The 14,997-nt window shown below is 39.9% G+C and overlaps 1 protein-coding gene across 4 annotated transcripts in view; it reads left to right on the top strand.

Moving 5' to 3' along the window:
* Window positions 1–14,997, top strand: part of COL14A1 (collagen type XIV alpha 1 chain) — a 264,888-nt gene that overhangs the window by 126,165 nt on the left and 123,726 nt on the right. For all 4 annotated transcript variants that reach the window (XM_062188053.1, XM_062188054.1, XM_062188052.1 and 1 more), the window contains exons 20-22: window positions 5,921–6,050; window positions 9,911–10,033; window positions 12,053–12,202. In XM_062188053.1, the coding sequence (XP_062044037.1) occupies window positions 5,921–6,050; window positions 9,911–10,033; window positions 12,053–12,202 (403 nt within the window). The remainder of the gene's footprint in view (window positions 1–5,920; window positions 6,051–9,910; window positions 10,034–12,052; window positions 12,203–14,997) is intronic.

Genomic DNA, 14,997 nt, shown 5'->3' with positions numbered 1-14,997 from the left:
TAAAAAGCTTTTAAGGAAAGCACACAGAGAAAAGGTCTTATTTTTGTAAAGTTCCTAGTAAAATGCCATCCATTAACAAATATGACATACTTCAAAAGTTAATGAAAATGCAATGAAAAGATAAATGTGTAGAGTGGGCGTTTGGCATGGTGACACCTCTTGGGATGCCCACATTCCATATTAGAGTCCTTGGGTTCAAGCCCCAGCTCAGCTCTCCATTCCAGCTTCCTGCTAGTGTACACTCTGGAAGGCAGCAGATGATGGCTCAAGTAGTTGCATCAGTGCCATCCACATGGGACACCCAGCTGGAGTTTATAGCTCCTGGCTTTGACCTGGCCCAACCATGGCTACTGCAGGCCTTTGGAGTGTAAGCCAGCAGAGAGGGGGTGCTCTCTCTCGCTCTCTGTCTCTTAACAAAAAGAGGTAAATTCATTTTAGTGCAGAAGAAAAATTTAAAATCTGTGGATAGTTTTTCTTTAATAGTTTCCCCATGAATTTGAAGATCCCACACATTTATATTTTTCACAGACATCAACTCATTTTCAAAAGATTTATTGTCATTTCTAACTTAATCATGGATGTCTCTCCTCAGGGATTGAGATTTCTGTAATTTGAAATTTTGTTTAACTTTTATTAATATTTCCTTTCCTGTATGATAAACTGGGTACACTCTTAATTATGTTCTCTAAGTTTATATCATATCATTCCCTTTAGTCATGATTGTTTTTTCCTAGACATGTTTCTAGTCAGACCAGATAACTCCAGTTTTCATCCAAAAGAATTTCTTTTTTCTTTGCATTATGGAATAAGCTTTTCTGAGCCACATTACTTGCATTCCTTGTGCTTCATTACATTATTTGAGGGGGTGGCACTAGAAAAGAAGTCTCCAAAATTCATTATCACTCAAAAACATTATACTTGCTTTCCATTCTTTATTTACAAGGTGTTGGGTGGAAACATTTTCATTTATGTGCTTATGTAAACAATTACTAAACCCAGCATTCTTTCAGGAACATACTTTACTGCAGGCTGAGAGAGGACATAGTGAGGAAGCAATGATAACCCCAACAAAAGCCACATCCACTGTGGAGAGCATGGAGATCCATGAAATTGCCCTAGAGTACCTGGAGAAGGGTATAGGGCACGTCAGCAACATAGGTGGAATTAGGAATTCATCTGACCATACGTTGCAAATGACTCATTACTGGCACATTCAAAAAAACAATTCAAGCTGTGCTTAGGGATGATAATTAAAGATATAATTTGAAATGTTTTATTTTTCCTGTTTTTGTCCTCATATTGTAATTCAGTTCTTAAAAATAAGAAGCATAAAAAATTCCCAGAGTGGGAGTTTATTTTTTTATTGCTTTTACTTTTTTTTTTTTAACTCAAGAAACACATTAAGCTTCTTGGTGAATTATTCTTGCTGATTTGGAAAGAGCAACAATTTAATCTTACATATGTACTTATGAGCTAAACGGTAAAATAATAATAATATTTTCTTTGGATTGTCTCTAGATAATTTGCCCTTTGCTAATTTCTTTCATTTAACACTGTTTGTTTTTGAAACACTTGGACACCTAGATGAAGGGAAAAATAAAGATCAAAAGGTTTAACTGGTCTGCCCCAGTTAAATAAACTTTTAACAAAAATGAAAAAATATTGATAAATTTGGCAGTGATTATTTACTGTACAGAAGTGAGGTTCTCTTTTTTTTGATATGCAGAATAAAGTACTGTGTAATGCCTTAAATATCAAGCTCCTTTAGTACATTTTAATTAAATTGGGTTTGTGCACACTGAGTTTACAGGAACTTCCTCAGGAACTCACCTGGGGAATAAATGACCATTTATATCTATCTCTGTTTGATGAAGTATCACTGCTGTACACATGCAGTATAGATTAGAAGAACCAGAAGGTGGCGTGCATCAAAGTGTGAATTGTGCAGCTCAGGTAGGATAGGCAGATGCACACAGGCCTGTGCTAAAGTCCCAGTGCCCTGAAATCACATGGACCAAATGATGTCTTAAAGTAATGGTGCCATTGTGGTCATCTGGGGAGGGAACCAGCAAATGGAAGACCTTTCCCCCCACCCCCCACCTCTGTCTCTGTCTCTCTGTAACTCTGCTTTTTCAAATAAATAAATAAATCTTTTCTAAAAAATAATGGTGTCTGGCAGTGAAAGGCAACTGGCTAAAACATAAGAGATCTTCAAAAAGCTTGTGGAAAATGTGTAGCATGAAAAACCCCTGTAGGGATCTCAAAAATTTTTGGCACCTAAGTAAACTTATCTGTTAACTCTATTTTCTATGACCCTCTTGAAATCCCCTTATATCACAAAAAGCAAAAGAGGAAATGTGTCCAGATAAGAGGACTGACATACCATTTTTCCAAATTTTCCTTAAACGGAAAAGATGATTATATTTACATGAACTATGAATAATATATAACATTAAAGTTAAAGAATAGGTTAGTATAGGGGTCTTCATTTTTTTTAAAAGATTTTTTTTACTTGAAAGAGTTACAGAGAGAGAGTAGGAGAGGTAGAGGGCGGGGGGGGGGGGGTCTTCCATCTGCTGGTCACTCCCCAATTGGCCCCAATGGCCAGAGCTGTGCTGATCTGAAGCCAGGAGCCAGGAGCCTCCTCTGGATCTCCCATGCGTTGCAGGGACCCAAGCACTTGGGCCATCTTCTACTGCTTTTCCAGTCCATAGCAGAGAGCTAGATTGGAAGTGGAGTAGCCAGGACTCAAATTGGTGCCCATAGGGGATGCTCGCACTGCGGGTGGCAACTTTACCCACTAAGCCACCATGCTGGCCCCAAGGGGTCTCCAAAAAGTTCATTAATGTCTGTTAGTCAAAAACTGCACATGGATTTAAAAATTTTTATCAAAATAAAATTACCTTTAATTCCATTTCAACAAACATTTTGAAGTACTTATATGTTTAAAACTATAAGCCATGGTCAGCTTTAATATATGTAAAGCAATGTGAATTAAAATTGACCTTTACAATTGGGATATATGAAATGTTTATATACTTTCTGGATACAATCATATATAACAAATGTTTCCAAGTAAACACTTTTAAGTGATTTGAAATAGGCTACCTGTCAAATATTTCTTTTTCTTCTTTTAAAGATTTATTTGAGAGGTAAGAGTTACAGACAGAGAGGGCGAGACAGAGATGTCTTCCATCCTCTGGTTCACTCCCCAAATTGCCACAGCTGCCTGAGCTGAGCTGATCCCGCATCTAGGAGCTTCTTCTGGGTCTCTCACATGGGTGCAGGGGCCCAAGCACTTGGGCCATCCTGTGCTGCTTTCCTGGACCATTAGCAGAGAGCTGGATTGGAAGACGAGCAGCTAGGACATGAACTAAAGCCCGCATGGCCACAGCATCAGCCCCTCAAATATTTCAAATGGATTGACTTTGAATTCTGCTTTGATATATGGAGTGGCAGTAACATTATCTGAAATTGTGTTGTCAGGGCAAGGAGGTCTCTCACTTATTTGTAAAAGTCTGATCAGGATTCAGACTTTTCTAGAACCCGGGTATCAACATCTTTAAGTCTGACCTGAATTCTGAGTTGCAAGAAATTTTCCAGAGTAGGGCTCATCGAAGTATGACTCAGTGTCCTGAAAGATAATAAGCTTAAGCTTTCAGAAGTACTGATAGCCACCTCGATGTTGCTACAACAGTCCACAAACGTGTTACTTCTTTTAGCAATTGAGTCTTATTGTCGTTTCTGCAAGTTTTGGTTGGCAGTGGATCGGAGTGAGCATGACAACACCACCACCACAAACACAACAGATAGTTCGAGAATCACTGTCTAGCAACAGAATTTTATGAGATGGGAAAACAATGAGATGTAGGGGATCCTTCCTACTGTAGGAAAGAACTTATTGGATGTGGTCCAGGCTACTCTGAAGAGCTCTGGGTGATCATAGAGCCAGACGTGGAGATGCGTTTCTGAAAAAATTGAGAACTCTGGGTATATTTGCTTTCCATTTAGCCATGAGCATATTTTATAGACTTGTTTTATAAATAAAATCACCATCTGCTATGGCCTGCAGCATTTGTTTTTAGTAGAAGCACATTTTCTTTACTCTGTCCAAGCAAGCAGAGACCCAGCAAGAGAAACTTTGCATACCCAAGGGGAAAGTACTCTGGGAAATGAGTCTCATTAGGATAAAAATGTTCATACAAGGGTAAGGGTTCCCAGACCAGATTCCTGGGGTTTCAAAATGGCCCCATTACACAATAGCTGTTTTGGGCCTCGGTTTCCCCATCTATAAAATAAGCTTAATGATATCTGTTCTCTCAAAACATTGTGGCAAAGCCTAAGTGAATTACTGTATTGGAATAGTTAAACAGCACCTGGCACATAATAATTGCTAGGTGAGTGAGGGGTATTACTAAAACCACAGCAACAACTTCTTGGCAAGCTCAATGATTTCTCTCAAATGATCACAATACTTTTCAAGTAGTTCCCAGCCTGAATCTGACTGGTTCCAAGGCCAAGTGCTTCTCAGTGTGAGAGATGATCTTATTTAAGGAATGTCAACATGGGTGGTTTCTAGACAGCTTGGAAGGCAAGCCCAGGCTCTGGGTAGTGATATTCAAGAGAAACACCCCAAGGAAGTACACTGATGGGGAAACATAAGGCAGGGCAGCCATAATTCTTTCCGGAGTCCTGAATGCCGGAGTTGTCGAATTCACTCTAGGTACAGCAAAGCTCCCTTGTGTGTATTTCCTTCCCAGGACTAGCATCCACACATCAATACAGCCTGGTACATTCCAGTGTCACTTTGCTTTGAGGAGCAAAATCAGGTGAATTAAATATAAAGTCATGTAGTTCAGGTCATCTTTTTTACTATTAAAATTCCTTTTTAGGCTCAGTACTATCTTAGCAACAGCTGCTTCTGGGTTCAACTGGAGGCTTTCTAGGGCTTATTCCATGATTTATATGTTCCTTCCTTCATCCAGAGGTAGACAGCACCACCCTTGGCCTGGTATTTTACCCATCCTTCCACGGTAAGCATCTCCAGCTGTCCTGGTCTTGTGACTGCCTTAAGCCCATTTGGGTCAGTTCTTACATCCTAGCATTTTTTTTCCAGCCATGATTAAATGGCCTCAAGATGTGCCAGCATCGAACAAGTGTGGTGTCAGCATGGAGAGCATGTGGCTTCTTTGGGGACACGAGTTCACTCTGCTGTGCCACATGGCGCCTTGCACTCACACGTGTGCAGTGTCGACCCTGCAGCCACATTTCTTTTTTTGGCAGTCTTTTAGTGACACAGGGATGGAGGTGATTCCAGATTGAGGAAGGCATCTCCTTTCAGAAATAAAAGAGCTACACATTTTTTTAGTGTTGCTGGTAAATATGCTTCGGCTTAGAAAACTTGGCTTGGGTGCGTGGTTCTCTTGCTCTTGGCTGGCATCCATTCTTTCTAATTGAAAGAAGAAAATGATGGGGGCGGGTTATCTGAGGAAGGAAAGCCTGCAAGGCTGACTTTGCCTCTGCAAGAGGACATTTAAGTTGAGTCAAACCCGATAAGCAGCAGGCTGGATTATAGAATGAGCAGTTCAAGTCTATAAACACCCACCGAGGAAACAGGCCATTATTCTCTCTTCTGCCTACTTTACAAGTGCCAAGATGTTGAGAGAAGAATATTCCTTAGAGCCGTAAGAGCTTCAGAGTTAACCCCTTTGTATTAGTTTGTATTAGTGATTATGAAGTAGGTTTAGTACGAAGGGAGCTTCAGAGAGAAGTGATTTTGCATGGATGGTCTCTCTTCTCTCATCACTCAGCACATCTCTTTGCATCTGATTATTTCCAAATGCCTCCAGCTGTGCTCCACCAGTCAATCCCTGGGCACCGGGCACCTTACCAACAGCATGTCCTTTACTTTTGTGTTCAGGTCATGGTGCCTGGAGGGCAGAACAGTCTCCTTTTGAAGTCTCTGCTTCCGGATACGGAATACAAAGTCACCGTGACGCCCATCTACTCTGATGGAGAAGGTGTCAGCGTCTCTGCCCCTGGGAAAACCTGTAAGTGAAACTTCCTCCCTCTGCATACTGGCTGATCCTGTCTTGGAAGTGCTTGTCCTCTGCAATACACACCGAAAGGTGCAGTAGAGTCTAGTGAAAAGAACTAAGGAGATTTGGAAGCAGAAAATCTGTTTGAATCCTTTGTGAGTTTAGGCAAGTTGCTTAACTTCTCTGGGCTTCAGGCTTTTGTTGGTGTAAAAGCGGACTTGAAAAACAACTCCATCTTTCTCTAGTATCTAATTCATCACAAATCCTGTTGGTTCACCAAAATTCTGCATACCTGTCCCCCTTCCTGCACCTGGTGTTCCCTCCTCCCCAGTCCAAGCCACATCCTCTTACCCAGACGGGCACCTTACCCTCCTGTCAGGTCTTCCTGCTTCCATTTTTGCCTTCCTTTTCCATCCCAAAGACATTTTCAAATTATCAAAGATCTCCTATCACCCCTTCTGTCTCAAGTTTCCTAATAGCTTCCTGCATACTGAAATAATATGACCTCCTTCCCAAGACCCTACTAACTATGTGACCTGGATTCTGATCTCAGCTTCTAACAAACCCTCCAACCACACCTGACTTCCTACTCTCCACTGGGCTCTCTAAGGTTGTCCCTGACCAAGGGCCTGTTCACTCACTGTTCCTTCCATTTAGAATATCCTGTCCCAGATGTCTGCATATGCGGCCTTTGTGGTCATTCCCGTCTCAGTGTCACCTCCTCAGCATTTTCTGACCACTGCATGCAAAGTAGCTGTTACTCTTTATGACATTGTCTAGTTTTGGTTGGTGGTTATCTCTGATCATATCATAGCACTATTTACTGTCTGAGACTGCTTGTTTACTTATGTATTTGCTCCCTTTTTTTTTTTAAAAAAGATTTACTTATTTATTTGAAAGTCAGGGTTACAGAAAGAGAGTAGAGAGAGAGATTTTCCATCTGCTGCTTCACTCCCCATATTGCTGCAACAACTGGGTCTGGGCCAGACTGAAGCCAGTAGCTAGGAACTTCCCCCAGGTCTCCCACGTGGATACAGGGACCCAAGGATCTGGTCCATCCTCTGCTGCTCTCCCAGATGCATTAGAAGGGAACTGGATTGGAAGTATAGCAGCAAGGACTCTAACCAGCACCCACATGTGATGACAGTGCTGCAGACACAGCATTGGCCCCATGTATTAGCTCTTTATCTGTTTCCCATCCCTGGAAGACAAACATCAAGGGAGCATGGGGTCTTATGTTGTTTACCTCTATGTTCCAAGCTTCTGCATCAATGAATGGCACCGATGAGGCATCATAAAAAGCTTCTTTAAGATGACTTGGCCATGACCATCAGATGAGGAATATACATGAAAACCCATTGTTAAAGCACTATAAGGTCTTAGTTGTCTTTTTTACCATAATGTTTACCTATCCTTGCATAAAGACCATGCAACAAATTAATGACTTAAAAGAGTTTGACCATTTTGTTATAGTTCACAATTATATGATGCAGAAATTTAGGCTGGGCTTGCTGGGAGACTCTTCCTGTCGGTATGCTGCACATTAGCACAACCGGGATGTACTCATCTAGATCCTACATTGGTCTAGCAGGTCCAGGGCAGCCTGGACATGTGGCCTGACATGTTGGTGGGATGGTAGGAAGCCCGACTCAGTGGACTCTGGCTCCATTAGCCTCAAAACATCTCTGCATTTTCTTTCCAGCAGTTAGTCATGTTTCTTACTGGAAACTCAAGGCTGTAAGAGCAAGAGCTGCTTCAAGAAGTTGAAAATGGAGACTATCAGAGTTCAGGGGTCTGCCAGAAATGAAGAGTGTTACTTTTGCTGTAGTCTGTTGGTCAAGGCAGTTATAGATTTGAAGAGTCCTAGACTCCACCTCTCCATGGAAGGCAGGTCAAAAAAAAATCCATGACATATTTAATCCACCATAATTATCAAAGGGTTACGTGAGACTAAGTACAAAATGGTGTCGAAGCCTGAATTATGTAACTGGACACCTGAGTGTGAGTTTTTCAACTAAGTCTGTGTAAGTCATTAAAATTCTGCTCAGCCAAGCCCAGTAGTAGCACCTCCTCATTTAACAGTGCTGGCATCTCCTCCTTCTCCTACTTGTGCTCTGTGTGCCTCTACCCAGGCCCCCACCAAACCACATTTTGCTAAAGATCACTAAGAGTATTGTGAGCTCTCAGAGTTGCCATAATTATTTCCTGAAGGGTCATGTGGAAAGAGAGAAGGAAAGGGGAGAGCAGAGTTATAGAAGAGTTTCCATTTTTTCATTCTATTTTTACTAGCACACGTCACCTAGAATCAGTCTCTACATTGGATTCTTGTTTACGTTGTGTACATTGTGTATGTCAAGGTGGCAGTGCCTCAGCATCTTGAATTGATCTATGCATTAGAATGTGCTGCATATTTTGGTATTTTGCTGCTAAATGAATGTTTGGAAACCCCAGATGTAAGCAATGATTAAAGAAGAAAACAGCAATATTTACCTAATTATAAATAAAGAATATTACTACAGAAAAATGACTTAAATTTCAATACAGATATCAAACTGTTATTGGTCTACTTTTTTTTTTTTTACAGAAATGTATTTGCTTGAAAAGCAGGGTTGGGGAGGAAAAGAGAGAGAGGGAGGAGGGTCGGAGGGAGGGAGAGAGAAAGAGAGAGAGAGAGAGAAGGGGAGGGGAGGAGAGAAGAGAAGAGGACATCTCCTCTACCTGCTTGTTCATTTCCCAAGTCCAAAATAGTTGCAGCTGCACCAGACAGAAGCTGGGAATCAGGAACTCAATCCTCCCATGAGGGCGACATGAACCCAGTCCTTTCAGCTACTGCTTGCTGCCTTCCAAAGTGTGTGTTAGCAGAACACCAGAATCAGGAGCAGAGCTAGACACCAAATTTAGGCACTTCAGTGTGGGATGTGGCAACCTGACATGCTCTACTTCTTTAAGCAATGGTCAACACAAGTAAATTCTTTTTTTTTTTTTAAATATTTATTTATTTGAAAGGTGGAGTTACAGAGGCAGAGAGAGAGAGAAGGAGAGGGAGAGAGAGGTCCATCTTCCATCCGCTGGTTCACTCCTCAATTGGCTGCAATAGCTGGAGCAGGGCCCATCCAGAGCCAGGAGCCTGGAGCTTCTTCCAGGTCTCCCACATGGGTGCAGGAGCCCAAGGACTTGGGCCAGTTCTGCTTTCCCAGGCTGTAGCAGAGAGCTGGATCAGAAATGGAGCAGCTGGGACTAGAACTGGTGCCCATATGGGATACCAGCACTACAGGCAGTGGCTTTACCTGCTATGCCACAACACCGGCCCAAATGCCAATATATTCTATCAACAACAAAATGGTATCTGTCAATATCTGTAATCATTCATAAAAGGCTTTTGCATAAATTAATGTTTTGATAAAAATTAACAAATGACACTATTAATTTTGGATAGTACAGGCAATATGAAGATGAAAACAAAATAAATCAGAATCTTACCTGTAAGAATATCATCATTAACATTGTGTGAGCATTGAGTATCACCTTCAATACTGCTGTACAAATAACTTTGATAGTGGAACAGAATGATGTATAAACAGAAATTTTTAATAAACACTATTTAGTTTGATTTTACTTAAAATTAAGAAAAGGAAGCTAAATGACATTGAATCAGCTTCTGGATTTCAGGTAGAAGTGTTTCATCATGAGTGATTATTTTCCATGTATTTAATATTTTAAAAACCACAAGTTCTCTGGGAGTTCTGGCTGTGTGTTTTAGTGAACTTTGATTTTACCCTTGAGAAAATATGCATTTATTTTGTTGAAAACAGTGTAGGCTCTGAAGGAGGAAACTACACTGAATGCCATTTTTCCTTTTCTTTCCTGCTCAGTGCCATCCTCGGGTCCTCAAAACTTAAGGGTCTCTGAGGAATGGTATAACCGCCTGCGCATTACATGGGACCCTCCACCTTCCCCTGTAAAGGGCTATCGGATTGTCTATAAACCAGTGAGTGGTAAGTGATGCTTTTTATGAAAGATTGGTATCATGGGTGAGGATCTAAAATGTCATTTAAAATGAATTGTTTTATTCTAATTTTCTCTTAATGCATGCTTTTATCCTTTAAAGAAGTAGGAAAAGCTTTTAATTTATTTTGGAAAAAAGAAACTTTCTAGTAGAGTCAGTGTCAGGGATTATCAGAATGATGAAATTATGACCTCTCTTAGGAAACCACTGTGCAGAATGTACTGTATATTTGGTATGCATGTGATCTTATCACATCCTTGACAAGGGACTAGTATAAAGAGACCTACCCTCTATAGAAATAGGAAACTTTATGGCTTAATGGATATGTAATCTCTAAATAATTTGGAATTTATAATTTTGAACTTCTCTTCTCTCCCTTACTTATATTGATTGGAAAAATTCCATTGACAAACTTCTCAGACTTCTCATTTTGGAAGTTATGTGGGGAAATAAACCATGTTAAAGAAGTACTGGGTTTTTTCCAGAAGCCTTTTATTCTACTTGATGATGAGACTTGATTAGTCGACAGCACCGGCCCCTGCTTTTTTTTTTTTTTATTAGACAGGAAAATTTTGAAAACATTCTTTTGGTCATTGAAAGCTTCTTTCTGCTGTCCATGTCTCCATTAGTCCCAATCTACCAAGATAAGGCAAGAGACATTGCTCTTGCCTTATCAATTTTCAGCGTTTTCCATTGAGTTCCATTATTGTCTCTAGGCCAACAGAATTAAACTACCCTATGTACAAATTCCTCAGTCATCTTTATGAATCAAGACAGTGAAATAGTAACAATGGACCATGGATGCACCAGCCTGCTTCAGGTTGATTTCTTAGGATCCATCATTAATATTTTTGACTCTGCTTTAAATTTGAAGCATGTGTTAATTTGCAAGACAGACTTATCAAATTTGCTTCTTAGGCTGTTTTACAAATATTTTTCAGGTTTTCTGACCACAAATAACTTTGTTATAGGCCTCTGGTTGCAGTGTAATTTGCTCTCTAGTGGAGCTATTTTTGATTATCACAACTGGAGCAAGGGAGCAGGGCGTTGCTCCTGTTATCTAGTGGGTATTGGTAAACATCCTACAATTTTAATGTATAGTACTCTCCCACTCAAGATTAAAGAATTATCCAGTCCACAATATCAGCAGTGCTGAGGTTGGGAAATCCTGTTTGAGGCTGGGCAGGAAAAGCATTCATGGTCATTTGCACCAGATGTTTGGGGAATGGGAAGATCAACACAGAGATAATGGAAATGTACAGAAATAGATTGTTGGAAGGGCTTCTGCAGGAAAGTGATGAGGATTTTAGGAACTTTCCATTAAGTCAACGGTCTTAAAGAATGAGCATAAATGAGAACAGTCAGGAGGTAAATAAATTTGTATAGAACTTAGCAAGGAATGTTTTTACTCTTTAATCAAAGACCCAACCAGGTCAAAACAATGGGGAAGATGTAAAGGCCTATAAAAAAAGAGTTAATTAAGGGTCTTAAAATACTAATCTCATCTGCTTGTATGGAAAATCCTAAAAGGAGTAATTAAAATTATAGTGGTAATTCAACTTGGTTCCCTGTGTGGCGATCTGGTGTCCATGATAAAATTTGCTGACACTGCCCCTTGCATGCCTGTAGAGGACACAGTTGGGAGTATGAAAAGGAGTAATTGAAAATTATTTCCTCCAATGGGCAAATACTCTATTGCATTATAACAGGGTAGTTCATAATATGGTAGATGTTGTGTTGCAAGGTGGGCTAACTTCTTTGTATAAACACAAGTGGGAAAACTAAATCTGGGGGAAAGAGTAGGTTCCCAAAAAGAGGATGTAGCCTGGATCAGGTATGTAGCCATTAGAGCTTTAGATGGATTAGATTCCAACCTCAGTCCTGATGATGACTTGTTATACAAACCTGGACAATCACAAAGGAGTTGAGTGAATACAGTTTGCTCCAGGAGTGCTCCCCACCCCCCCATATTCTGTTGTACATGAAATATGTGTTCTTTCTCCTGTAGTTACTGGTCCAACATTGGAAACATTTGTGGGAGCGGACATCAACACCATTCTTATCACCAACCTCCTTAGTGGAATGGACTACAATGTGAAAATATTTGCCTCTCAGGCTTCTGGCTTCAGCGATGCTTTGACGGGCATGGTGAAGACATGTAAGACGCTGCCCACCCATCTCAGTCCCACGTGTGGCTTTGCTGCTTCAGTTGCACAAAATTTGTAATTTGTAATTTGGTCCCTCCTTCAACTTGGCCATTGGTTTTTCTTTTCATCAGAATTACCTGTTACGGATGCTGTTATATAGAAAGGAAAATGTGCTTTTTACTCAGGGCAGTTCAGAGTCTTGACTGGCAGGTGGAATTCAGCACCTGGCTTCCAGATATAGTGATTGCAGATATAGGATTTCCTTCTGGAAAATATTCGCTGGCATTTTCAAATTAGGTGACATTTTCCAAGTAACCTGTAGTCTGACTTGGCCAATACCATCCAACGTTGGGCTAGGGGGAAGTTGCATATCTCAAAGTCATTACCCGGCCCTGTGTACACACACACATCATCAAAAATATATGGCACGCCACTCAAAAGGCTTTCATCTCCTTTAAGAGCTTCCATGCTGTCTGCACACCATCTGGGGTTCTTGCTGATGTATACCACTGCCAGATACCCACCGAGTAATGCAATGTTTCCAAAGTCCAGAAATGTACATTCCATATTCCTAAAATTTATGATATTGCTATACCATCTGTTTAATAGTTTGCTTCAAACCAACTTACAGTTTTGATCTAAGTATGTTTCAAAACCAGTATTTTTACCCTCAACATAAGACCAATATTTTTAGTACATATTAAATGCACAAATGACCAAAATATAAATGATTTGGCTTTGTGGTAATTAACATAATCCCAAGAGCTATCAAAAGTAAGTGTTCCCCTCTTGAAAATGATAGTGATGGTATAATCAAAACAATAAACAAAATCTGCTGTTCATTAAGTATGGCCTTGGGCAAACTACTTAACTTTTCTAAGCTCAAACTTCCTCAACTCTAAAATGAAGATGCTAATAACCAAGTGACAAGCTGTAGATGAAAGGGATAAGGTATATAAAGTGCCTACCATACAGCAAACCACTGTTACTGTTATGATAATTATGCCAAATGCACTTGGCTTGTATCTTATCTTAATCCCTAATCAAATAATTAATCTGATAAGTGGTACCTGACAAGAATGGGCATGTATTAAGCCAAATCCCAAACCACTCCTGATTGTAGATCTGGCCAGCCATTTCATAGAGGAGTCTAGGTACCAAATAAATTTGATCTCAAAAGAAATAGTCTTTATATTCAACAGATCTAGGAAACCATTGGCATGTGGTTCCCAACTTGAACTTGACTGTTGAAGAAATATTGTTCTAAGCACACTGCATAACCTCCAAGTACTTCCCTCTGTTGTGCTATTATAGTTCTACAGTGTTTCCTTCCTTACACTATCAAAAATCTTGTGTATTTTCCCACAATCTTTCCTCCCTCTTCCTCTCTGGTTTATCTTTATTTTCCTGTCAAAATTCTCTATCTCTGCACTTCTTCTATCTCTGATTTTTTAATAGTTTCTCATTTCTCTACATTGCCTTGTTTTTCTCATTTCTGATTCCCTTTTTCTTGTATTTACTTTCTTCCATTCCTTAATAAATACATATTTTAAAATACTGAGAATGTTGAATTGTTTTATATTCTTATCCTTAAAGTAAAAATGTAGTGGATTTACTATTTATTATCTTTCTCCCAAATAAAATAAAAATCTCACATAATGGCAAGCAAATTGATTTAAGGTTGTTTTCTAAATTTAATGTAGTTATTCTCATATAAAGATCATTATTGATTTCATTTTTCCTGGGGAGACAGGAATTGTTTAATTTGCTTTAGGAAAAATGTTTCCTTCTCTGCCCTAACAAAAAGGAACTATGTAAAGATGTCAGTTATGATTGAACAACATTATTTTTACCATGTTGAAATAATAATCATAAAATATTTTTATTTTACAAATTAGCTAAGAAAAACAGTATCATATGGATGGAAGTAAGGGGTGGTTAGGGAAAGCAGTTTTCGGCTTTTTTTGCCTGGACCTAAATGCTAAACACCAGATACTTACATCTCTGTTGTCTTGGAGAAACAATCCTTTTTGCTTCACAAATAACCATGTTTTATTATCATAATGTTCTAGGATTAATAAAAATTTACATGGTTTTTAAATAATGTGTTATGCATGTAAACTCTTTGTTATAAAGTTAAAGTTTTCATTCATATTCAGTCATGTTTTGAAGGTAAGGTCTTATAAAATGCTCCTGTTTGCACAACACTCATTGTGTCTACTTTTCTCTTCCTTTTCTTTTTTTTTTTTTTTTTTTTGATAGGCAGAGTGGACAGTGAGAGAGAGAGACAGAGAGAAAGGTCTTCCTTTTGCCGTTGGTTCACCCTCCAATGGCCGCCGCGGTAGGCGCGCTGTGGCCGGCGCACCGTGCTGATCCGATGGTAGGAGCCAGGTGCTTCTCCTGGTCTCCCGTGGGGTGCAGGGCCCAAGCACTTGGGCCATCCTCCACTGCACTCCCTGGCCACAGCAGAGAGCTGGCCTGGAAGAGGGGCAACCAGGACTAGAACCCGGTGTGCCGGCGCCGCAAGGCGGAGGATTAGCCTAGTGAGCCGCGGCGCCGGCTTTCCTTTTCATTTAAGCCATGACTATCTCATGGGTTTATAAGCACATATTATGTTTACTTTTTATTCTGAAATTATTGGACATTACTTCTGAAATATTTAGAAAACACAGTAGAGAGGAAGGATTAAAAATCACCCATACTTATACTCTCCATTATATCTGATCTTTTCCCTGGGAATATATATTTCCCTTCTCATTTACAGATACCAGAACATATCATACACAGCATTTTACAAGCTAGTCTC

This window comes from Lepus europaeus, chromosome 4 (assembly GCF_033115175.1).
Source record: "Lepus europaeus isolate LE1 chromosome 4, mLepTim1.pri, whole genome shotgun sequence".
NCBI lineage: Eukaryota > Metazoa > Chordata > Mammalia > Lagomorpha > Leporidae > Lepus > Lepus europaeus.
Note: the sequence above shows the minus strand (reverse complement) of the source record. Positions and strands in the feature narration are given on the sequence as shown.